A 26,767-nucleotide genomic window follows, 5' to 3' on the forward strand; every position below is an offset into this window, starting at 1 on the left:
TCTCTCTCTCTCTCTGTGTGTGTGTGTGTGTGTGTGTTGAAACAGAAGGTCTCAACAGTTGTTGAAAGTGTATTAGAGCCTCTTTCATTGACCCACTCTGCACTTGAGTTGGCAGATCTGAGACGTGCCCACCATCTAAGCTTCTCAATTTCTATGGACTTCAACTGCATCTTTCTAATTCCTTAACAGTGTCTCATGTAGCTGTCTTCATACATAGTATCACAGCCATTCAGTGGCATCCTTTTATATAGCAGTACAGTTCTCTCCAGAAAAGCGAGCTACAAAAGGGAAAAACAAAAGCTATTTCACGGCAAGGTGGCTCTGAGGCAATATGCTTGATTTGTGTGGGTTGTTGTAGGTGTGGTGTGTGTGTGTGTGTGTGTGTGTGTGTGTGTGTAAGAGAGCACATAAACATAGTCTTCCTCTTTAAAATCAGATGGTAGTATAAGAAATATAATTTGGAGACTGTCATCCATCAAACATGGGAGGTTGTTCTTCTCATTGAAGGGAAACAAAAAACATGTAGAAACGGTAAGGTTTTTGCAGGGATAGGCTTTCTAAAAATGCTTCGAATCCAATAGGATGCAATATATCACAACGATGCCACAAAACCAATAACAGACCTGACAGATGTGTCAAGAGCGGTTGTGATGTTGTGTGGTGACATCTCAGATCGAGTACAGAATGCGCTGCTTGAATTGCAGATTGTGATTTCCTCTCATGGCACTCTATTTAGTTGCATTTACTAGAAAATAGCATCAATCTCAACCCTGAGATATGTTGTTAGTCTGAGTGAAATGACAATTTCATGTTATTCTGATGGAAAGCCTGAAGTTTCCCGCCGGATCCATGAATCCTGCTCTCATGGAAGCACTCCGTAAGCTAATATAACTCCCGAAACACATGAAAACAAGCAAATCTTTGAGATTACATGCAAAAGTGGATTGAAGAGCACTACATGAGGTTATTAAGAGTGCTGTATGGTTAAAAAAGGAAAACGGTAGGAAAAAAACATGAAATGCCTGTATAAATAAGTAGTAAAATCACAGGAAAATATTCCACTGCTGTAGGAATTCAATTACTTAATGTAAAACAATAAACCAGCAGTCTAGCTTTCGCTCACTCTCAATGTCTCTCAAACAGTGAATACATTTGACATTTTTATTCTTACTAGTAAAAGGAAAATTGTGTTGCTTAGTGTAATTTGCGAGTGCGAGAGATTCTCTACTTTATACTCTTCAGTATAAAGCTAACGCACTTCGCCAGTTTGCAAATGCATGAATTGTTGTGGTAAACACATCAGTTGGACTTTAAAGTAAATTCAGTTTATATATGACATACATCTGTTTGCATGTTATGCCTGTAAATGGAGCCTCAAGTTGGGTAAGGCTGAATTTCAGTACCATGGACAGCTCAACGTAGCTACACAGTCTTCTCAATGCTCACATCTACAAATCCACTCACCTCCAATATCCGGCCGTAGTTTTTTGTCATACTCCTTTAGTAAGTTGTTTAGTATTTGCGTTGCGTCTGTCTCGTGGGTTTTGGGGGCCAACATTTGATTCACAGTAACGTCGTCATACTCATCATCCTCAGAAGCGGCTGTTTGAAAACTAAAGAAATAAAAGAAAATGCATTTCACACGTCACCATTAGGGTCATTCTCTGTGTTTCAATTCAATAATCAATTGGTTTAAAGACAACATTTGCAATTGGTTTTAACTAAAAGTATATCAGTCAGAATTTAACAGTTACAGCAATGTGGAATAACAGAAGTTCATTAGTCCCCTTTTCAGATAAAACTTTCTATTTTTTGAGAGCACAGAGGACTGATTAGCAATCAGTCAAAAAAAATAAATAAATAAATAAATATGGAAGTAGAAAACGTTTCACAGTTGCACTAAATGACAGTTAAAGGCTGGGTTTCCCAAAGCACTCAGTAGACCTTTAGTCACACGCAGAGTAAGTAGTTTCCCAGAATCCTCATTATCCAAATAGCATGTAAAAACATTCATAAATTAACTACAGCCTCTAATCACACTTGTCCATTACATGCCACTTAAAATGGATATTTCTCTATTTTCAGCATTTTATCAGAGACCAGAGGGCTAATTAAATTAATGTATTTTGATCATTGCAAACCACTGTACACTATATCTGAAAATAACAACCTCAGAGACCTATATATATGCTAACTTTCTGAAGGCCTATTTTGATTAAGTAACTAATTGCAATAGGGAGGCAATATATTCGTCATTATGGTTATGATATTTCCCAAGGAAAATCAAGTTTAAATAAATAAAACGTATTCAAATAATTGGCTTAATTATTATTATTATTATATAAAAAGAAAAAAACATAATACATATGTTTATTTAGTTAGCATTAGTAAACAAAAAGAACCATTTTAAGATTTAGAGATCAGTTCTAAATATCAGTTATCTGACACTTAATTGACAAACATTAAATTAATAGGGAAACTGATCAAAGAAAAACAATATCGTTTAACTTCTACAAATATATAGCCTATACACACACACATATATGTTATATATATAATTTGCACGATTCACATCTCGTGCAAATTATTCATCACAAGTTGGGCCAATTCCTACCAAAGCCATTGTCATTTTTATAATTCATTTCAGAACTTTTTAACAACTTTCAGAACCTCGACAAAATAGCATGCAATTTCCACGTTTTCCATTTTCACGCTATTTTCTAGATAGGAATAGAAACTTTTGGACATACTTAGTTCAGCACCTTTGGAACTGACAGCTCCGGTAACGACGAACGCATGCGTTATCTCTACCCTAAAATAACGTAGGCTACGACGGTAGCTAAAATTATTTTAAAAGCATAATTTTCTATGTTATCAGGAAACCCAGGCAAAGACCAATCTAACAGATTACAACCAAAGAGATGCTGTTTAAATACATGACAAAAGCGCTAAAAAAAAAAAAAAAAAAAAACCTATGCAAAGATTGAAATAAACAAAGTATTTTGAACTTCTTAAAAAGCACAAATCAAAAGACTTATTGTTAAACTTAGGTGCTCAGTGCGTGCATCACATCTTCATCGCCAGATTGGTGATATTATGTGGCATCAGGCTAGACTATGCAGAAGAAATCTGCCACGGATAAACAGAATTACCCTTATGAACAATTAATCCATGTCAAGACAAAGAGGGTAGAACGTCACTTACCATGCACGAAACACTGACAGAAGTAAGAAGTAGAGGAACAATTTGGTGGACATGTTTTAGGTGAGATTGACTCCGTGTTGAATGTGGCACACTGCACGGAGACTCTTCTAAGAAGCAAAAAAAAAAATAGTGACAGAGCTGCAGCCTTTTTCTTCCAGCTTCAGTTAAAACAGTGGCGAGTAGTCTAGGTTATAGTCCAACGGGAACGGTAAGACCTCCTCGGCTTAGTGTCCGGTGCTTAAAGTTCACTTGCATTGGCAATTAGCGAGATCAAATAATAGGAGAGCCCCTCCTGCTCCTTGAAGTTGCGCTGCCTTAGATTGCACCACCAGATACACATACTGACGTTCACACAGAGACAGAGCGCAAACTTACAAAGTGGACACCTTCAAACCTCTAACGCATCCGTTAGTTTCTCCAAATTACGTCATTAAAAAAACAAAGTCTGCTTTCCCAGACGCTTCAGCGGAACTTGAGATCATCTTCGGGTACATCTGATATTTTCAGCGGCAGAATGCTTCGAGGAGATACATTCAGAAGCGGCTGTTTACAGTATCAGCTAGGTAAATGATTACCGCGCGGACTATGTGTTCGAAATGAAAATTGGCGCATAATTGCTGCAATTACTTTGCACGTGCATTGATCGCAGTGCGATTAAACCGATAATAGAGCAAGATTGAGGGTGTAGAAAATGTCATCATCCAATTTAGAGTCGAATTAATTATTATTATTCATTGCATCGCACTGTATACATTCTGATGTTTCTGGCATAAATATAAATACAAATGCAGTTTTCTGTACTCTGCCATATTATTGTAAGTGAAATGTCATTCGTCGTTCTTTATTTCTTTCTTTTACTATCTGACTCGGATATACATAAACTGCTGCTAATTTAACCTTTAAGGCTGGAGAAATGTCTATCCATACTTTGTCCTCGCATTGTTGTCTGTATGAGCAGGTGCACATATGCAGTATAATATTTGAGAGACAGCGCCGACATTTATCACCACAGGCAGCTCCCAGTCGCCCACGCACTTTGGAAAAAAACAAGCCATTTCTCTCTGGCTTTGCCCTGCGTGTTGTGAGATTTTTCCTGACTTCTTTCTAGAAAGTTCAGTAGCCTATATGTGGTAGGCTACGCTTAAAAAACGCCAAAGGCGATTCAACTTTTTATTATTTAGAAGAAGTCTTTTGTGACATTTAATCAAATACTAATAAATAAATGACGAGTTTCATTAAAGCTGAAGTGTTTTTGCTCCAGTTGGGTCAAACAACAATAAAAAAAAAATAATAATAATAAAAAAAGAAAAGAAAAGGTGATTGTTTCAAACAGGTTTCCTCGCGCACTCCCCCTCCGTCTGCCATTGGTCAGCAAATAGATCGTCCCGCCCCAAACGCCATTGGTCGAGTCTACGACGTGCTTGTCGGGATCTAATGTTTGGTAGCACCACAAAGCAAGATAGTAGAAACATCAGCCTAAAATGCCTTACTTATAATTGTCTCTAAATATAGGAAAAAGTATTTAACATACAAGAAATTACACACTTCAGCTTTAATAACACATCAAACTACATGTCGAGCTAATTCGCTTTGTTTTCAAGTTCTTATGACGGTGTCGTGTCTCCCTTTTTGGGTTAGTGAGAGCATCAACTCAGCTAGTTCAAATGCAGGATAGACTATCCTCTTGTGGCTGATTACAGTAATGCAGATTGGAAGTGCAGCACACAGTTAAACCACACATAGGCTACTAAACCAAACCAAAGTGGGAGAACAAAAAAGGAGTGCAGCTAACCACAAGGAAACTCACTAGAATTGAAAACTTAATTATTGATGTACAATCAAAGCAGTGCCAAACCTTCTAGTGAAAACAAACGTGCACTTTTTAGACCACTTTGAATTTAAGGAAACAAATGCACAACAAAAGCCTGTAAAAGAAAAATGATTCAAATCAATTAGAAAAAAAAAAACATTGATAGTGAAATGGATGGAAACAAATACATTATGACAATAATGATGCAAATATTACAGTGTACAACTGTTTTGAATTCTATGCTTTTAAATCATTGCCAGTTGTGACATCTCTATGCTTCAATTGTGGATGGTCAATATGTTATCTGTCACTTTCAAATGTATTCCATGTTAACAATCATGCCACTACCAGTTTAAATGGTTTTCAGCTGTCATCTCTGCACAATAGATTCAATCAAAATAGTGACATAACCAAACCCTTTTTAATAAGAAAAAGCATTTTCAGCTTTAGGATATGCAATCTATGTTTTTTTTTCTTTCTTCTCACTAATAAAATGAAAGCAACTGGGTATCTATCCACGATACAAACATAAATCTGTAATGACATATCTTAGTGACAGCTTCTAAACTCTACACTAGCGGAATTCCGGTCCAGCATCAGGAATAGGAATCCAAGCTCTCACTCCGCCACTCAGGGGATTAAAGGTTTAAAGTCCATTGGCATGCTGTGCATTATTGTGTGAGGGATGAATTCAGTATATTGGAGTGGCTTACACTTGCCTTACATGTAATAAAATGAAGTAAAGTCTTTCTGTGAGCCCCCAACAAGACTGTGACATATCAAATGAATGTCAGTGTAACTCTGAAACAAAGTAACAGCTTACTTAAGAATGGTGACAAAAATGTAAATGCATAGAAGAATACACAAATTTAATCTGTATATTCTTTGTACTTCTATATGTTTCTTCTATTTATATTTATACTTCTTGTATATTCTTTGGACATCACACACTGAGCACAGCTGCCAGTGTCCAGCAATATGCTAGTATATAGCACTCGCAATGCAAAAATGCAGTCACTTGGTTGCACTGGTGCTAGTTTAATTTGGTACTATGTATAGAAGCACTGGTTGGAAAAAGCAACTTAAGTGAAGCTAAATCCTTCTCAAACAGATGTGGGCCAGATGTTGCCGGCACACAGGACCAGAGGAAGGATTCCGCATCCTCCCTGCTCCAGGAACTCTGGTCTTGATGTGTGCATGCTTGTCTGAGTGTGTGTGTGTGTGTGTGTTTGGAATCCATACATTATGGGGACCAAATGTCTCCACAAGTATAGTAATACCAGTAATGTTTTACCTTGTGGGGAAATTTTTAAGGCCCCCATGAGGAAACAAGCTTATAAATCATACATATAATGATGTTTTTTTGAAAATCTAAAAATGCTGAAAGTTTTCTGTGATGGGTATGGTTAGTGTAGGGGGATAGAATATACAGTTATACAGTCTAAGTATAAAATCATTTATGCGTATGGAATGTCCCCATAATGATAGGAATACCAGTGTGTGTGCGCGCACGCGTGTATGTGTTTTTTTTTTGTATAATCCCAGGAGTAATCCCAGGAAGAATCCTTCTTCCAGTTACAGTGGCTTCTGCAGCAACTGTTCCATTAGGAAAACATCATGCTAAGCTTGATGTGCACAGTCTTATTGCCATGATCCTGTGAATAGCAGCCATGAACCCAATAAACATAAAACCCCTACAATATCATGGCACATGGTCCAGCGCAAACGAGCAGCATACTATTTTTGATGTAAATAAAGTCCTTATTGATCTTCGTTGCTTTAACTGAGCTCATCAATGTGGGAACATTTCCGTGTAAGGTCGCAAACATTCTAGGTCAGGTTAATTCTAAAGATTGCATAAGAAATGTCTTTGAACACAAGTAATCACAGAACTTGGTCAAGAAACATATCAGGCAGAATTTATTGCTTCAGACATGTATGCTTTGAGGAACAGCTGTACATTTCTGGAAACATCCATTGTTGTAAAAGGGCACATTAATGACTCACTTGAACACTTTTCATGATTCATTCTCTTATAGGCCTGAGTGGCATACAGAAGAGAGGAGCTTAATGGCTCTTGTAGTTGGCCTCTTAATGAGCTACACATCATCCATTGGGTCACTTAGTTCTTTGTGCCGTCTCACTTCCATGTAACAAGTTCAGAATAGAATGATTACAGGATAAAAACCAAAATCTTCCCGAGTCACATTTTCGCAGTAACAAGGTCATTGTTCTTTCCTCCATGTAATTCCCCAAGTAAGTAGCCATGCGTTTCAGTAGAAGGCCAGAAATGGCATTATGGTGTGACATTTCCATTTTATCATGCTTGACAACAGCAGGTTCCACCTTTCTACTGTATGTCTGACCTTCTTTCTGTCTTTTTTCCTGTCTTCACATTTTGAGAATCTGAAAAAAATTTGGCTATGTAAATATTTCGGTTACACTTTATTTTAAGGTGTCATTGTTACAGTGTAATTATATATTTAAGTACTGAGTAATAATAATTAACAACATGTACTAACTATAGGGGGGTTAGGGTAGGACTAGGATTTGGTTGAGGGTTAATTGCATGTAATTATGCATAACTTACTCTTATTACTATGGTGAGTACATGTAACCTATGTAACAAGAACACTGTAAAATAAAGTGTTATCAATATTTTTTTTATTTGGTTTTCAGAACTTTTTACTTGATCATTTCACATTAGTCTTGGTAATGCAAAAAATATCGCTAGGTGTCAACATTTAAGGCTTTTGCTGACTCGTTCCAACCTCAAAACCCACTGACCAATTTACAACACAGAGAAAAGTATGAAAATGGCTGCCACCTAAACAGCATAGTTAAAAGCCAAGTTAAAAACTATTAACTGTAAAGAAATGGCATATTCTGTCAAAGCCTACAGTATTTCACAACACAATCTGCGTTTTCACCATCAGCAAGCTAGCTTCCATTCATGTCGCTTTGGCTGCACATTGGAGTAGCATAGCAGAACCATTTTCAGCTCTTCCTCACTAATGTTAAGCCGCATCTACATTAAAAGCAAAGCATAAACAAGCTATGTACAAATGATTCGAAAGTCTTAGCTGCAACCCGACCTTGTTCACCTTGCAGAATATCTTGGTCTTAAGTGTGGAAAGCTGCCTAAGGCGCACAATTCTATTGAGCTACTTCAAAAAAAGCTTAGAAAAAATGACAAATGAAAGTGAAATCAGTAATTGCGGGACATTCCCGAGTACTCGTATGAAGTAATCCCTCTGAAGGCAACATTTTTAGCATGTCTAAAAACATAGCATAGCATCTGCCTGCCTTACACCACTGATGCTAAAGCTATTAAACATTAAGTAGAGAAGCCTCAAGTCCATTAATACAAAGCAAGGGTTTCATTATAAGCAATTACCCATTACAACATAGTAGAAAACGGTTTTTGCATAGCATTTGGCCTTGCTGTACTTCTTTTCATAAATAATTTTTTAGTCTGTGATAAATGTTGATGCCAAATGCATAAATTTTTGTTCAGGTCCTTTGGAAACTTTTCATGAATGAAATGGTAGCTTGTATGGCACTCATTTCATTGTAAGATGAATGCAATTACGATGGAAGTGGAAACCAGGGAAATATAAAATAAGAAGTCAAGGCAAATATGGCAATTATATTCCCATGCAATTTATGATGTCAGGAAAGAAATGCAAGAAGAGCACTCCTCTTATAGGTTAGCGAAGTGAGAGGTGCAGTAAATGAGTGCTCGTCATCATTTTCAGCGAGGATAGCATGTTGCTGAATACTGACGTGGAGAAGAAAAAGAGGCTGTGAAGGGAATGTTGTGGTGGCGTCGGGTATTTTGTGTGGGTTAAACGGCACCTTTAATCACCGGTTCCCTGTTGAGGTATGTGGCCCAGTAGACCAAGTTAAAAGTCCCAAAGAGGACCGGGAACACTATCCGGGACATCTTGTCAATTTTGCTGACGCTGTTGTAGGTCTTTTTGGGGTCCATTGCGGGCTTGGTCTCAGCGCTCTTCAACTGAACAGTGGTGCTGTTGGAGATGGTGGAGATAGCCGCATCCTTTGTGATGTTGGGGGTGAAGTTAACTCCAGATGAACAGGCATTGTTCGGCTTTTTGGAGAGTGCCAGTGGGTCTTTTTTCTGTGGTTGAGAAAGGTGAGGAGAAGATATTTTTAGAGTCAAGAGATTTCAAACAAGATTGTCAGTGTAAGAATGAAGCTGCTAACTAGTTTGGAGAAAGCCCAGATAATGAACCAGTTTGAAGGTCGTACACTTCTAATTAAAGGTGAAATACAGTCAGGGTTAACAGAGATCTGACTCAGAACATTAAACAATGGCCTCCGCAGGGCCAGCAGAAGAAATTAATTAATAAAGCAACAGTATAATAATGGAGCAGTCGAGACTGTGGTTCAGACAGTAGATTGAACTTGATTTACTCAAGAGTATGTGCAAATGACTTTGAGGCAGTTTTTAAAGTAAAATGCCATTTAGTTTATCACAGTAATCTTCTGTTCTCAATCAGTGAGACTTTCTGAGACATTACATACTATAATTACTTTAGATTGAAGAGAGGACGTGGTTACAGCTCTAAAACTCCTGCTGTACCGCATATATCCAGTACTTCCAGTACTTTCAGGTGGGCAGAGGTAATCTGTCACCATGCCAATGAACAAATGCCAATGAACAAATTGAGTTGCTTATAGAAAGCCCATTTACTTTACTATCTTGGCTTAAAGGAATAGAGCTTTAAAGCTTAAAAGATATGCAAAAGCACCATTACAATAGTCCAATCAAGCCAAATGTGATGTATTACAAGTCTTCTGAAGCCATACGAAAGCTAAAGAACAGACCAAAATTGATGTCAAGTTCGTTAAAGAACTTCGCTAAACAAACCCAACTGCCTTTCTCCGAGCTGGTCTCGAACCCCGATCGCCGGCATGCGAGACCGGCACGCTAACAAGGACATTAAACACAGGCTTCTCTATTCTGGTGTCACTAGCTGGCCTCCATTACACACGCAATGCAAGAGTGGATGTCTATTTATCATAGCAGATCTCTCTTTCAACAGCATTTCTTCAAATCTCCTTCTTCTCTCTCGTCCACCATCATATGCCCCCTAATGCTGATTGGCTATACGTTTATTGTGGTGCTCGGTCAGACCAACTTTCCAACAGCGTTTTTGAAAAAACTTTTACAGTACATTTAAATACTGTTTATTCAGCAAGGATAGATTAAATTGATTAAAAGTGATGGTAACTAATTGTTACCTAACTAACACTAAATTGTTAAAAAAAAAAATCAGTATTTTTATATTTCAAATAAATGCTATTCTTTTGAACTTTTTATTAATCAAAGAATGCTGAAAAATATATAACACTTTACACAAAAATATTAAGCAGCACAGCTGTTTTCAATATTTATAATAATAAAATCTTAAGCATCAAAAATCAGCATATTAGAATTATTTCTGAGGGATCGTCTCAGGATGTGTATGCAACCAGGGTCCCTGAGAAGGGGAACAAGACGCTGCATCTTAGTGTTGGCACTATGGGGAATGTGTGACCGGTGTCTGAAGCATGTGTTAAACCACACTTCAATATTCATTGGAAAGCCTGTCAGTATAAAAGGTTGCCTGTATTACACATCATCAACTCTTTTGTCTGAAGGAGAAGTGCAGGCAAGCCTGAGGCATGGCAATGAGACACAGTGTCTCGTTCCTCCTACTCAGGGAAATTGGTTGCATATGCTACCTGAGATGTCCCCTTTCGAAGTGGAATTTCAACACTGTGTCTTGGTGTTGACGATATGGGGAATCAATAACCACTATGCTATGCTGAAGGGGTGCCTGCCTCACTAAGCTGTGAATATGCACAAAAACAGTGGCCATAGCATTAAATGACTCTGCGGAACTCAGCCGGAGTTAAGAGAGTGTCATCCCCAAGGGTGCATCCTATGTGACTTGCAAAAAGCTAGAAAGTGGAGCTACTCCCTATGCCAATATCCCTGGGTGCTAGGGAAAAAATCCCCAAGCTTCTATGCTCCATAGCAAGAGAGGTCCCGGCTAGTACAATCTTCCTCCCTCCCTTGCAGCACAGGCCTCAGCCCAAAGCCCCAAGAGCAGAGCTATAAGGGGAGATGCACAACATAGCCTCGGATGTGTTGAAGTATGCCTCGCTATCACCTTAGCAATTCTGCCTGAGAGGCTCTTAGGGAGCAGCCTACCAAAGGGAGCATGCAGGGTGCCAAAAACCTCAGTCCTTAGGGCTCCAACATAGTCAAGTAGTGGAACTACTTGTTTTTGTTAGATGTAGCCGAACTCCATTATGCCCAAGCTACAACCTTCATCACTGACACAGAACCAAGGAGGAGTATTTGTCTTTATCGTTATTTACGATGGAAGGCAAAAAAGAGAAGTAGTTTGCCCATTACCTCTCATTCGCCAAGCTCTATATGCCAAGGCAGCTGCAGGGGAGCTTACACCCTACTTAAAAACCTATATATCCACGGGGGAGAGCAGCTCATAGGGTATGACTTCAGTAGGAACTTCTCACAAAACCCGTTATAGCTAGTGATTCTCCTCTTCTTCTTCTTTCTATATTAATCTATATTATGTGACAGATAACAAGGAGGGGTGACCCCTACTTCTACTTGTCAGCATTCTCAACGCAGATCATACTAAAGAGGCATAAAAAAAACAACCAAAGGGGAGCAATATCCCTACTTCAAGACCCAACAATAGTTGGGGAGGGAGGTAAACGAAGTAGAGGGATGCTCTACCCACATAACTCCATGGTGGCACCTGTCTAGAGGGAGCAGGTGAAAAAACTGGATGTCCTCAGACATGTGACTTCTTTCCGACACCTCGCCGAATGCATGAATGTGCCAGCATGCATACCTTTCTTTTTACTACTCTTAGCGCGACAGAGAGAGCAGTTCTGCTTTGTTTTCTTAAAAAAAATAAAACTATTCAATCCCTGTGTAAATTCACCCTCTAGAAGCACTGAAGAAGTTTAAGAGTGTAGAATTGTTTTTTACTCTAACAAAAAAAACTCTACTCCAGTTAAAAAAGGCAACTGGAACAAGAAGAGGTGCGTCATCTCACTGTAACCATCCTTCTTAACCGTTACCCTCAACAGTGCTTAACATCAAGTATTCCACTGGACCAATCAGATGACAGGTCGTAATTATTGCAACACACATCACTTACAACATCATCAGTCCAGCTTCAGAGCCTGATGTAAGCGTTTAACCTTTTATGCCCCAGCGCCCTCCTCCTTCACTTATTCTTTCCGACCACTTTTTATCAATCGTCTCCCTAAGCCTCCAGCTCTCCCTGTGCCTCCAGCTGTCTGAAGACGGGCCAGGAGAATTGGAGGCACTGGAAGGCGAAATGAACCGAAATGATAGCAGCTGCTGTTTGTTTGGTGGCAAGGAGAGCCAAGTCTGTGGTGTAGTGCAGCTCAATGACCGCTTCAGGAGACAGTCTCAGGAGACAGTCCCCTGATCCAAATCTCTCAGCAGATATGCCTGCAGAACAGTCGTTGGGCCCTATCATACACACGGCGCAATGCGGCGCCAGGTGCAATGCAAGTGTTTTTTGCTAGTTTCAGCCTGACGCAGTTATCATTTTCACGTCCTGCGCCACGTTGTTTAAATAGCATGCGTGCTGGTCTTAAAACGAGTTGTGTCCAGGCGCATTGTTGGCGCGTTGCTATTTTGAGGCAACTGAAATAGACTGTGCCATTGACTTTAGACCAGGTTTTTGTTGGTCAATGACCCAGTCTATTTCAGTTAGTATTTTTTTTTGTTATTTAAAGTGCGCATTAGTAATATGAGCCTAAAGGCGGGTGCACAACACGCTTACACTCTGCTTATTACACACACAGGGACGCGCAGCAGCACCCAAACATGCCAAATATTACAAATAAAAGGATTACAATGTAAAAGATTATTATTGTGTACATAAAGATATGGTGGAATCCGGCTTGTCCAGTAGATGGTCTGCTTGCGCGCTTTAACCTCGGTCATCTCCTCCTCTCTTTCCACTTGCAAATTCCGCCATGTAAATAGTGAATCCGCCATGGCGCGAGCGCAACTGGCTTTTAAAGGGAATGGGAGATGAGACTCTGATTGGTTTATTGCACGTTACGCCCAAAACACACCCATTTCTCATTAAAGAGAATAGGGACAACCCTTTTAGACCATGCACCGGGCACGCCGACCATTTTTCCCGTCGTTAAACTAGCAAAAGTGGATTCGGACATGCCCTAAGTTCACTTGCTTTAGACCATGTGCTTAGATTGTTAAAATAGGGCCCAGAGTCTCCCAAATCATAATCAAAGGTGCCTGAAGGCTCAAAAACCACCACTCTTTTGTTCTCATTGAGATGCAAAAAATGTACAGAAAACCAAGACTTAATGTCAGACAGACACGCAACTAAGGATCATAAGCCTGTTTTATCATTATGCTTCAAGGGCAGATAAATGTGGGTGTCATCAGCATAGAAATGAATTGACACCCCATGCTTGGTAAAAATGAACCCCAAAGGAAGCATTTATAGTTAGAACAAAACAGGAGCCAAAATGGAGCCTTGAGAAACTCCAAAATTCAAGGCACAGCTGGATGAAGAAAAACCATCGAGACAAACAGGGAAAGATCTATCATCAAGATCGTCAAGACAATCCAGAGCACAACCTTTAATACCCACATATTGTTCAAGGCATGAGATAAGGATTTTGTGGTCAACTGTATCAAAAGTAGTGAACATTTTGAACTTTTAAAAGTGCAGACTCGGTACTATGATGCTTCCTGAACCCAGATTGAAAATTTTCTAAAACTATTATTTGACTCTAATAAAAACTCTGCAATTGTAATAAAACAACCTTCTCTAACTTAAGGCTTTTGAAATAAAGCATACATTTGAAATAGGTCTATAGCTTGATAAGATGATCTAGATTGTCCCTCATCCCTTGAGAAGAGGGCCAAGCATGAGCGAAGCTTGTCACAGTGAACGCATCCAGCTCCCTCGTGTGCTGAACATGCATACTCCGCTCCCAAGCAAACAACGCAAATATCATGGGTGTCCTCAGGTGTCATAAAACGAGGACACAGCACTTTCTAAAGCATTTGCTGCATGTGGTTACATGAGGGTGTTCCCTATAGCGTCAACACCAAGGTGCAGCATCGAACTTCCACTTCAAAAGTACTGTTCACAAAATTACTGTTTTTACTGTATTTATGATCAAATGTGTGTATAAATATAAACTATAATGCCAATAATGAACAGTCTTTTGTCTACATCACTTACTGCTCTTGCCTAAAGAAGGACCCCACAGCAGTGGTTTTGGGCTTTTAGAAAGACTCCTCAGCAGGAGAGGAGGAATAAGCTGGTGTTTGATAAAAAAAAAAAACTGAGGGTGACATTTAAGAAAGCTGTGCTGGAGGTCCAAATCTGACCTTCAGAGGTCTAACTGTAGAGCCTTTACTAACACACACACCACAGTGACATGTGCACTGACCACTTTGAATTCTGTTTTGTTCAGTGTGAATGAAAAATTGCCACCTGGGTGAAAATGGATCTTGCATAAGGGGAAACCTGGCATTTACATGTACATCAAACAAGCAGCTCTCAGAAATTTCAATGAAGTGGCTGGTCTGAAGGGCATTCTGGGTAAAGGCTAAAAATTCATCCTGTAGAATTTCTAAATGTGACATCCATCAGCAGCTAACACAAATGCAGCACATCTAATAAAGCCGCTGACATGAGTTAGTGTCACTCTCTGAAATGTTGTGACTGAGCACTCTCAAGCTGTTTGTGTGTCTCGAAACAATTAGAAAAAGCACATTATATAACCGTTTCGAGGGACGCAATATAGTGCAACCTTCACGTCAAACAGAACTGAACTGACATGTTATGCAATTGCACTAAAAAATAATACACTTTCTGAGAGTTGAACATCACATATGCACAAACACTCAAACACATACTAACTTACTTTAGGCTGCTGGGCTTCCAATGCCTTCTTTCCATCCCATGCCCAGCTGCGTTTGGTAAAGTAGTTGACTGTGGCAAACTCAATAAGCGCTGAAAACACAAAGGCATAGCAAACGGCGATGAACCAATCCATGGCGGTGGCATACGCCACTTTGGGAAGAGAGTTGCGTGCGCTGATGCTGAGGGTGGTCATGGTCAACACTGTGGTCACACCTGTCGAGGATCAAACATAGATATTAAGAATATTATAAGATAAGAGTTCTCTAAAGCAAAATAAATACACTACTGGTAAAAAAAACTACACTACTGGTTTTTTTATGTTTTTGAAAGAAGTGTCTTATGCCATACTCTGGTCTTCATTGTTACATGATCCTTTCAGAAATCATTCAAACATGCTGATTTGGTGCTCAAAAAACATTTCTTATTAAAATCATTGTTGAAAACAATTTTTGCTGCTTAATATTTTTGAGGAAACCATGATATAATACCATTGAGATAAGATATAAGATATTTTTTAAATATAAATAAATAAAATAAAATAAATAAATAAATTTATTCAGCAAGAACACATTAAATTTATAGACATTTACAGTATGTTAAAAAAAAGATTTCTTGATTGAGTACCAAATCAGTATATTAGAGTTATTTCTGAAGAATCCTGTGAAGTAATGGCTGCTGAAAATTCAGCTTTGCCATCACAAAAATAGAAACAGAATAAGCAAAAAGAAAGCAGTAGTTTTAGATTGTATTAATATTTTACAGTATTACTGTATTTTTGAATAAATGCCGTTTTGATGAGCATGAGACTTCTTTCAAAAACATAAAAATGTTTAATTATCCCAAACTTTTGACCAGTAGTGTAAATAAAAAATTAAATAATAGAATACTATCTAAATCCTTAAAGTTTGTAAAACTCCATAAATCAAATAACACACTGAATTTAAAAAGGTATTCTTTAAAATATATAAGTGTAAGACTATAATTTATTTATTTTAAATGTATAAGTGTTAAACTGTAACTTATTCATGCAAGGCATGTAATGCTTTTAAAATAAAATGATTTGTCTGCCGAAAATGATAACAGTAATCCATCAAAATCTTTTCATTCATTTTGTGAATGTCACCACCAGTGAGCAGGGAAATGTTGTCTTTCATCCAACATAATTCTTTTAATTTTAAAAATACTTTGCATGAATACAATATTGGTTCATGAATCATAAACTCATCTTAACAACAAAACAAACCAAACCAGTGGGGAATACTGACATTAAGATAATTTAATTCCCAGAAATGTAGTTTATTCTATAAATAAATAAAAAAAAAAAAAAAGTACAACAGGTAGCAATGCATCAGTGCAGTTCAAATATTATTGTTTTTAAATTTCAAACATGCCCTTAGAGTGACAGTATTAATAATTAATAATTCTTTATGCAAAGCACCTGAGAATAGTTCTGGAGAATTGCTGAAGGAGCAGAGGTGTTCTGTCCCTGTCAGAGGGAGATCTGCAGATCGCCCCAGGCAGTGGACACAGAGACTTTTAGACATAAATAGCTATGGTACTATAGTGTCTTAGGCATCAGCTCCGGGATTTCTCAGCCTTGGGCTATGCAAATAAAATACTGTCACATGTACGATATCAGTGAGCGGGTCTTTAAACCTCTGTTCATGGATATTTGTGTATGTGTGTGAGAAAGTTTTATGTTTTGATGTATCCTTTGTTGGCCAGTTATAGAAACGTTGTTTGCGTGGGCACATATTTCTTGTGGACTGTCTGCTCGCTTATTATTGCTGATTATTTCCAAGATACAATTCAAGGCATCAAAATTAAATGGGAATGGCGGTGTGAATTCAGAAACAGTCATCTGAGTGGATTAGTTCTTCATTCCCTCTGATTGAATCAGTCAATTCTGATTTCCATTTTGATGAGAATTATCGATGTAAGCAAAACATTAACTGATGGCCAAAAGGAGCAACAGCTAAGAATCCATATATGCTAGACGAGTGAAAAGGGAATATAGTTATAAAAGATGCTCTGCATACAGTCTTGGGGAGTAAATCTCTGATGCTATGAAGTACACTAATGAGTTTTTAAAGGTGCAATCAGTGTGTGTTTTTATGTAAGAGATCTATAATCACTGGAAAAATCTATTAGCTTTAGCATACATTTTTAAGAAATCACATAAGCTACTATAAGGATATATTTGGATTCACTTATTAGATGGAGGCCCGGTCCGTGTAGAATAAAACCTTTTTTTTTTCTTTTTTTTTAAATCTGAAATATCAAAAAAAAAAAAAAAAAAAAAAAAAATCAGTCTTAGAGATCTATAGTAACTGGAGAAAGCTATTAGCATTAACGTTAGCATTTTCTAAATAAGCTATATATCACCTAAGCTATAAACATTATACGGTTAATTTGGGATTTCTCAATAAAGAAAGATGCTTTTTGTGTCCAGAATCAGATGGTGAATTTACACCATCAACCAGCAGGGCTAACAGCAGGTTAATGTTAACTTGAACTATATATAAATATATATAAACTGAAAATTTATGAACTAAATTATAAGTTGAAGTACTAAAATTTCAACAACAACAAAAAAGAAAAAACAAATGAAAACTATGTAGAAATATACATATTTTTTAAATTACAAAATCTCAACATGTTCTCAACGTGGCAGCTTCCATGAGGGGGTGAACCGATTGATGTGGATTAAAAAAGAAATCTGTATAAAATCTGAATTGCCAGAAAAAGCACTAACCGAAGACAGTCCTGGCAGGGACAGATTCACGGTTGAGCCAGAATGAGACTTGGGACAGAATGACAGTCATGAAGCAGGGCATGTAAGTCTGAATCACAAAATAACCGATCTTCCTCTTCAGGTAGAAATGGGCCATCATGACCGTGTATTGACCTGCAGGGGGAACAATGAAACAGAAGAAGAATGAAATGAGAGAAAGGATGAGAATCGAAAACAGTAATGGAAAAATAAGTAAGAGAAGAAACAAAGGGACTAAGAGAGGGAGGGATAGAGTGTGATTAAACTCTTGGGGGGATAAGTGCAAACCAGCTGAGAGGTTTAAAAAGAAAATGAGAAAAAGAGAGAGAGAGAGCGAGAGAGAGAGAGAGGTGGTGATACACAAGTCAATGGAAGATAGAGACATAATAATATGAGACAAATCAAAACAACTGGGAAGTGATGCGATTATGGAATTTTCCAACAGTACTGTCAGTATTCTTATAGGGAAGCACTTTGACATCCTGGTTGTTGGTCTCATTAGCACCAAATAGTGGACAGTTTCTGTAATGTCTGACCACAAAGATGATTTCACTGTGTTTTAGTAAAAAAGAACAACTTATTATAATAAATCACTTTAAATTATTAAAAACTGCATAAATCACCAGTATGGAATTGATAGAATCATCTAAATAAAAGTGACATTTATGGTGTGTTTAAGAGCTGTCAAACTGTGCTCTGGAACATGGTGAGGTAAATCATTAACTAGAATAGAAAAGAGAATACAGAGTGAAAAAACTATATATCCTGTTAACCAAGCGAAGATTGAATTTGAAAAAAAAAAAAAAATCCTTTTGAGCCACACAGTCTGATAAACTATAGAAAATCCACTGATGACTGCTGCTTTCTCCTGGCAAAATCGGATTTTTGTGTCCCACTAATCCCTTGTCACAATCTGCATCCTGTAGGCTCTCTCTCTCTCTCTCTCTCTCTCTCTCTCTCTCTCTCACACACACTGTCACACGTCTGTCTCTCGCTCTTTCAATAGTTCCATCCATTCTGTCAGGCCAGGCCATCCGCGTTTAGGATATAGCACGCAGAAAGAGAGTGAGGGAACAAAAGAAGAGGGAAAACAACACAGCGAAAGCACAAAATCTAGTCGGAATCAGAGGGGATAGATCAAGTGGATCAGATGAAGAGCACAACAAGCTGTTGAGCCTTGGAAGTCAAGGAAAAGTTTGAACATCGTGAGGGCCCTGGGGGCAAAGATGTCCTCATCACGAGGGGCTCGTCGCATCCCCTTCGGCTCGCTCGGCCCTTTATTTCAATGACAGGGAAGAAAGCACAACTGGCAGCGCCCCATTTCAGATATTGCGCCTTGGATGTGCCCTGCTTGGTGGGAATCTTCTGAGAGCTGCAAACATGCGACTGTGGTGGATTTTACTGCTAAGTTTTTGGAGTGTTTATGGAGAACTCCCATTCATAGCAGAGAACAACGCTGCCATGCTGGTCAACTGGTGAGTAGTCTGCTTTTCTACGCTTCAAAAAAAATAAAAAATAAAATAACATAGCATTGAAAGTTGACAGGAACAGATGAGCATCTGAAGGGGTCAGCTTCTAAATCAATTTGAAACAGTTGGGAAGGGCAGGTGCTATTTTCTGGATGGAAGTTCTTATTAATAAAAGGTGACAGGTTATCTGGATGTCTTTACAGTGCGGGCCATGTGATTGAATGTTGACATTTCCACCAGAAATAATTTCACCCCTGTATGGCAGACTCTTTTTTTCTCCCTTCTTTGCTCTTTTTTTCTTCTCCACCGGGTTTTCTAAGTTGAGCTAATGACCCTGCGCTCATGGTATGAAGTACTGGTGGATCTATTTCTGACTTTGTAAAGAGGTTTGCACCTCAGATTAGCAGCAGTAATGACCAGCTGACCTTTGTCCTGCAAGTCAGCCATGACAGGGGTGGGGGAAAGCTTGTTTAGCTTGGAAGCTTGTTTCTAAAAAAGCTTTTGGCTACCTGATGACAGCTGGCATACTTTGATGTGTAAATCAATCAGAATGAGAAAGAGAGATGGCTCAGCCGGGTTCAAAACATGACATGGTCAGCGCAGTTGATAGTGTTTTCCTAGCTCACGATCAAAGTAAGATAATGTCTTATTGAAAATGACTGGACGCCAGCTCAGCACGGTTATCCATATATGTACATCGGAAAAAGGGGAAGCCCCCGACTCCCTCCCCCATGCTTAATGATTACAAAGCTAGAGGCAGCAATGATATGAGTGTATTACAAGTCCTCTTTACATAACCGAATTAAGCAGATGCCGGCTATGCCCCCTTCTCCCCCTAGTTCAGCTCCCATGTGTCTCTTGCCGGCTTGAGCCAATGGCGGCTGACCGACGTCACATGGTAAAAGCACAACTGATGGGTAGGCATGAGGATTTACCCTCCAGACCCAATGGCTCAGGATAAGTGTTGTTTTTTCCCCTCCCTCTCTATCTTCATCTCTTCCTATACTCACGCTGGTCCTAGAGACAGCTGGCCATGAGTGGGAGGTGTACTGAAATCCTCATCATCATTTGTCATCCAGCTTGATTTGAAAAAGCTATAATCACTATAGCTATCACTTTATTTAAGAGAGACAACGTCACATGACGTAGAAGAATAAAACTGAAAGGGTGTGATGCAACACGTTATGTTCCAGAAAATAATCCTTGAGATGCAACAGGTTAGAAGATCAGAAAAAAAATATATAATTACTTACTGGCAAGTAAATAAACTGTAAATAAACAAACTGTAAGCTACACTGTTATTTTAATCTAAATTTCATACACACACACACACATATATATATATATATATATATATATATATAATTTATTAAAAAATAAATAAAAACATTGTGTATAAAACTATAAACATAAAAATAAACACAAATATAACAATAATAACATTAATATTGATTTGATATACTTTTTGTTTTATTGTAAAAAAAAAAAATCTAAAAGAAACATAATACAAAATATAATAAGAATAAGAATTATTTATGAGCATTATATTTTCTCAATTAAGGGAGATACTACAAAATGTTTTGGACCCCAGTCCTACCTGTCAAGTATGATTCACAGATATTTTACCAATTGACTAACTTACACTCATTACAATGAAAGGGTTTGGGTCAAAGTGGTTTACCTCTACTTGTGCTGATATCTTCCGTACCAGCCCTGTGGCCAATCAAATGGTATTGGTTGAGACGTGACCCTTCCTCTGCCACTACCACAGATTTGCCAGGGCCTTTAGTCCACTTATACACAACTTCTGAGATAGGGTAGGCATCTGTAAAAACACACAGTAGTTTACACTTTATACCTGCCACAAAGTTAGATTATACAGTGATAATGGCTTATTAACCAGACACAGTGAGTAACCTGTTTAGTACCGTGTTTAAATAAGGTTACATAAATGTTAGTCACTCTTGATTGTACAGTCATTGTCAGTTGATTGCATTGCATGCAGGCAAGTTTCATTTCTCATATTAAGGAGGTACAGTGTCTACACCTGTCAATCATGGGAAAATATCTGCTTTCTTTATCAACGGGGAGCATGTTTGTCTGACTCTGCCAAGTGTAGAGCTGGGAGTAATACATTTAATCATCTGCACCTGGGTTGTATAATAAGATCAGACCTCCAGGTTAAAAAAGAAACATCTACACCTCAGTTGAAGACAACAGGATGGAACACTTCAAGTGACATGACTTGAAGAGATAGCAAGTCTTTGTTGAATATCTTAAAAAAGTGTGCAGCCTTATATTGTTTCTCCTTTACAAAAAAAAAGCTAGGGCCACTAAATCTAAAAACAATCTTTATGATTGTTTCACATAAAATAGCTGCAGCTTTACAGTGACTTTCATATCACTCTTTTTTTTTTTACTTTCGCCCCCTCCCTCCATCTTGACATTCAATCTTGAAGCAAAACATTAATCCTGCCACTCTCAAGACGGATGTCTCCATCACAATTAAGATTGACTTCGACCATCTAGACTGAGGGATTATTCTGCAAACCATCTACACACACACACACACACACACACACACACACACTCACAAAGACCTACAGTACGTAACCTTAGATACCCCCAACATGTTCCTGCAAACTAATCCGAACGAAGTACAAAAATTGTCTTCCCCGACTACTATCGATATTGCTACATCAAGACTAACACATCAACCAGATGCTCCTCTGAATCAGTAAACCTACTTTTAGGAAGCACTCAAACACAGTTGAATGTTTTTACAAAAAAAAAAAAAGTCCCATATTTCATTGGGGGGTTGCAGAAAAAAAGATTTTAGAATTTAGAAAAATTCTAATAACGTAATGTTATATGCAAGGCATTTTAGGCAAGTAGCTTCTGGGCCATCCTCATAGACACTTATAAGAATGGACAGTCCACGTGAGGATAAGTCCACACATGACTTATTAAGACTCTGTAGGGAACCTGCCCAATGAGATTTTAAAGTTAATACAGAGTACCTGGACAGTGAGCATATTTAGGTAACTGGTGCAAAATACTGGCAAGTCATGATTTTCTATTCTACAGTATTCGAAAATTATAAATTTACTTCAATACGTATATTATCATGCTTGTGTTCTGTGTTATCTCCATTTCCCTTTCTGGGCCCGGTTCCCCAAAACGTTCTTATCGCTAAGTAGTTCTTAACCTATTCCTTAACCTCTCTCTTAACGTTATGGCACGATTCCCGACACGTTCGTACGCTAAGTATATCTTCTGTAAGTCACACTTTCGTAAGGTTGGTCTGGACCACTCTTAGCTTTACCTTATCACTGTTGCAGGTCTATACGAATATAATTCTGAAGTTTTAATACACCCAGACAGTATTAAATTAGGCTAATTCAAGTGTTTTCATGCAAAGAATTAAATTGTCATTACACTGATTGTTGTTAGATTTTTAATTATATTATTATACAATATTATTAATTTAATTAAAAAGCGCTTTTAAAGGCCAGTGAAAGCATAGGCTACTGTCAGTTAAGTCCTATTCAGACGCTAATATTGTTTCTCATGGGCTTGTATGCTCCACCTCAGCGAACAAAAATTGGAAAGAGAAGAAAGCACGTACAAATTTGAAACGGTTATTATGGCAGCAGTATATGATACAATTAAAAAATATGTAGGCTAGGCTATTATAGGCTATTATAGTTTGGATTATTTTTTATAATATCCCATGAGTCCTAATAAATGCAATTTCAACTATTTCTGAAGTGCTTCTTTTATAAAGAACACCGCTTTCTCACATAAACAGCCCCTGCACGAGAGAATAATTGATTCTCGAGCCATCGATATCAACCAATTCAGCACCATCGCCACGGACAGCACCCGGTAACTAGAGTTCTCAACGGCTCGGGTCGGCCCGACAAACCCGACGGGACCCGCGAATTCGGGCCAGGTTCGGGTCGAAAATATAATCAAATGACTCGGGTCGGGTCGGACCTCGGGCTTAATCTTTTCCGCTCAGTGAAAAAAAAACAAAAACATTTATTAATCATCGCTGCTGTTCACCGTAAAGAAAGTCTGGCTGCTGCGTGCAACGTGCAACATGCATCATGGAGAGGGGCGGGGGCAGACCTGACGCCGCTGCGTGCACGCCTTTAGCCTGGAGAAGAAGATGGAGTTGGTGAAAAGTAAACTTGCCGCAGGTGAATTCACCGTCGCTACTACAGCCTATTTATATATTTAAAGTTTACTGTTTCAGTTGTTTATATTGTTTGTATTGTTAAAAGGCGTGAACATTAAAGGTTGATTTGAATTCCCGTCTGCTGGTCATGATAATACGTGTATGAGAAAAAAAAAATTCCGACGCGGCATCGGGCCGCGGGCCGGGTTCGGGCAGATAATTCATGTTGATGTGTCGGGTTACATCGGGTCCGGGCTTTATAAGCCACGGGCCGGGTCGGGTCGGGTTGTAATTGTCAGGCCCGTTGAGAACACTACCGGTAACGTCGCACGTAAGAAGGTATATCTTAAGCAGCTTCCTAAGGTATGGTTCGGGGAACACACTTAGGAACATAAACAACTTTGGTAAGATATATCTTTCGAGTCTTCTTAGCGCTAAGAGTGAGCGTTATCGGGGAACCGGGCCCTGTTCATTACTGCTGTCATCATTATTGTGCATTTGGTATAAACATTTACCAATTATGTGTGAAATTTCAGACTTTATGAGAAACTGGAGACTTTTTTAAGAATTGGATATCAAAAAGATCAGGGCTGCGTTTCCCGATAACGTTGTCTCTTAGCACGCTACGAAGACTCTTAAGGTATAACTTAACTAAAGGTATACCACTGCTAGGCGTGTTCCCCGAACCATACCTTAGGAAGCTGCTTACTTGCGACGTAATCCGGTGCTGTCCGTGGCGATGGTGCTGAATTGGTTGATATCGATGGCTCATGAATCAATTATTCTCTCGTGCAGGGGCTGTTTCACTGCATTATGTGAGAAAGCGGTGTTCTTTATAAAAGAAGCACTTTAGAAATAGTTGAAATTGCATTTATTAGGACTCATGGGATATTATAAAAAACAATCCAAACTATAATAGCCTATAATATAGCCTAGCCTACATATTTTAAAATTGTATCATATATTGCTGCCATGATAACCATTTCAAATTTGAACGTGCTTTCTTCTCTTTCCCATTTTTGTTCGCTGAGGTGGAGCTGCGATGAAATATTGTTCTTGTAAATACTTTCCAGCATTTCAGTAATAAAAGTGTGCATCTTACGTACAGTGCTCGGCAGAGATCAAAAAGGATTTAAACAGTAAATTTTGAATATCTTCTTGTAAACGTTTCGGGAAACACGTATTATCGATAAGGTACAGTTTAAGGTGTAACTTAAGAACGACGTAGCGTTAAAAAGGTTTCGGGAAACGCAGCCCTGTTCTCCTAAGAAAGGTGTTTGAAGCTCGGTGCAAGTTCAGGTGGTGAGATTAAGCAAATGAGTGTGAAGACAGTATTGGTACTAATTATGGGTGGTGATTGTAAGTGGATCTAATTGGATTGAATTTAGTGCACATCAGCTGATCCTAATAAGCTCTGAACTTGTTCAAGTTCAAATGGAAAACTATAAACTTTGTCTATGGATTGAATTAAAAAGGAGACTGAAGTTGTACATGGTGGTAATGGTAAAAATCATGGTAGAATGATACATATTATGGATGTGGATATAACATGTGGATTAGGAAAATATGTATTTAGTGTGTTTATATTATACCCATAGCACTTTGGGAGGTATTATACTTACTTTTTTGACATACTGTAGACTGGAAACAGTGGGTCTCATTCACTAAGCATGCATACGCACAAATTTGTGCATGAAATGTGCATGTTTTCGTGAGCAAATCTTGATTCACCAAAAACTTTTGCACTAAAATGTATTCTAAATTTACACAAAAATCACAAGTATGAAACCACACATACACAAAAAGCACTTTCTCTGTGTGGCCATAAGAGATTTTTATTTAATTAAATTATATTATATTATATTATAATATAAAATTAATAAATAATAAAATTTTATCCTTAAATATATTTCATCTTATACAGAGAAAGAGTAAGAAAAGCTGGCATAGCTTCAGCTGCATGGTTTCTCTGAATAACGCAGATTTACGCGTGTGTGTATATAGCTGGTAATGAGAGGTCTGTAATCTCAGTTTGTATAAAAGTTGTTTATTGTGTTTGAACTGGTTTTGAGAATGACACACTTGGCATTGCTCGGGGATCTAGCGAGAGCTATGAAAGGCTGTAAATGTTGTGTGGAAAACCCTTATATGGAGATGGTTTGGGCGTGTTTTATGCAAACGACTAACCTCGTGCACGCGGCCGCTCATTTAAAACACTCTAAATTCAATAATATTAGAACGAGATTAAGAATAAATTATTGTGCGTACAAACATGTTGTGAATTAGGCAGACATTTTTTGTGAGAAGTTCTCCTGTGCGTACAAATTCACAATCATTTGTGAATTGTGTACCCAGTGTCTGATAAAGCAAAGGAAGTGACAAGGTCTGGCAAACTGAGGACAAAATATTTCTCATAGGTCAAGGGTTGAGACTTGAGCGAAACAAATGTAGCTCTTCATTAAGACAGGGTCACCACAGCCCACAGAGTGAATAGCCTGTAGAATTCCACCTTCTTACTCACACATGACTGAAATGCTTTCCAGTTAAAAGAAATTGTTCAGTGAGATTGGCTTGACAGAATTCATGTGTGCGTATAAAGGTTTAGCTATACTTGAGAAGCAACAAATATTTGTATTTGTCCTCACAAATACAGTGAAACATGTCAAAATCCCACAAAGAGACCCTCACTTGATGAGATGTCTTTATTATTATAGTGAAACCAGCATATGTGTGTGTGGTTTTATCTGTATTTGTGGTCAAGGATGTAACATTTTTTGCATCTTATTTTAATCTAAATTCTAAATTATCATTGTAATTGTCATTTATTAAATGTCAGGGTTTTCATTTTGTTTGTGTGTGTCTCATTTACAATCTGCTCTTGCTTTTAATGTAACTTTCAAGGCTTTTCAGCATTTAAAATCAATGACAATGTGAAGTAACTAGGTTTCCTCGAGGTTTCCCAAAGTTTATTTCTTCTATACTAATAAAAAAGCAGCACTCAAATCATTCCTAAAATGTGACAATCTGCAAAAATTAAATGGATAAATTGATAAAATTTAATAAAATTAAAATAATGATGATAATATTTTTCTGTTAATGTGATAAAACTTCTCTAAAATTGAGTACATTCAGGAAAGACAAAGATTCAGCAAGAATATTTTCCACTAGCCTAAAACAGTGGCCTTAAATTAACATTGATAATTCTATAGAAAGACTTTTTATCCCCAGTGGCATGAGTAATATATACTTTTATGCATTTATGCAAAGAAATAGCTATCATAAAAATAAAACTTTCAGCAACTTTCAACCTGTCCCTAAAGTCTGTCTTTCTTT

The 26,767-nt window shown here is 38.1% G+C and overlaps 3 protein-coding genes across 6 annotated transcripts in view; 1 reads left to right on the forward strand and 2 right to left on the reverse strand.

Moving 5' to 3' along the window:
* gabrg3 (gamma-aminobutyric acid type A receptor subunit gamma3) overlaps positions 1 to 3,384 on the reverse strand; it is a 118,052-nt gene extending 114,668 nt beyond the window's left edge. Inside the window, exons 1-2 of the mRNA XM_084424900.1 lie at positions 3,205 to 3,384; positions 1,465 to 1,613 (exon numbers count right to left, since the gene is read on the reverse strand). Of these exons, the coding sequence (XP_084281026.1) occupies positions 1,465 to 1,613; positions 3,205 to 3,257 (202 nt within the window). The 5' untranslated portion in view covers positions 3,258 to 3,384. The remainder of the gene's footprint in view (positions 1 to 1,464; positions 1,614 to 3,204) is intronic.
* A 3,527-nt stretch (positions 3,385 to 6,911) lies between these two features.
* The window catches only part of gabra5 (gamma-aminobutyric acid type A receptor subunit alpha5), a 39,018-nt gene continuing 19,162 nt past the window's right edge, over positions 6,912 to 26,767 (reverse strand). For both annotated transcript variants that reach the window (XM_084424893.1, XM_084424892.1), the window contains exons 8-11: positions 20,933 to 21,076; positions 17,765 to 17,917; positions 15,011 to 15,222; positions 6,912 to 9,155 (exon numbers count right to left, since the gene is read on the reverse strand). In XM_084424893.1, the coding sequence (XP_084281019.1) occupies positions 8,862 to 9,155; positions 15,011 to 15,222; positions 17,765 to 17,917; positions 20,933 to 21,076 (803 nt within the window). In that variant the 3' untranslated portion in view covers positions 6,912 to 8,861. The remainder of the gene's footprint in view (positions 9,156 to 15,010; positions 15,223 to 17,764; positions 17,918 to 20,932; positions 21,077 to 26,767) is intronic.
* Positions 17,946 to 26,767, forward strand: part of gabrb3 (gamma-aminobutyric acid type A receptor subunit beta3) — a 67,198-nt gene continuing 58,376 nt past the window's right edge. For 2 of the 3 annotated variants that reach the window (XM_084424886.1, XM_084424889.1), the window contains exon 1: positions 17,947 to 19,257. In XM_084424886.1, the coding sequence (XP_084281012.1) occupies positions 19,163 to 19,257 (95 nt within the window). In that variant the 5' untranslated portion in view covers positions 17,947 to 19,162. Of the gene's footprint in view, positions 19,258 to 26,767 lie in introns of all 3 variants that reach the window. The other variant, XM_084424887.1, reaches the window with a different exon arrangement.

Source organism: Rutilus rutilus (assembly GCF_951802725.1).
Source record: "Rutilus rutilus genome assembly, chromosome: 12".
NCBI lineage: Eukaryota > Metazoa > Chordata > Actinopteri > Cypriniformes > Leuciscidae > Rutilus > Rutilus rutilus.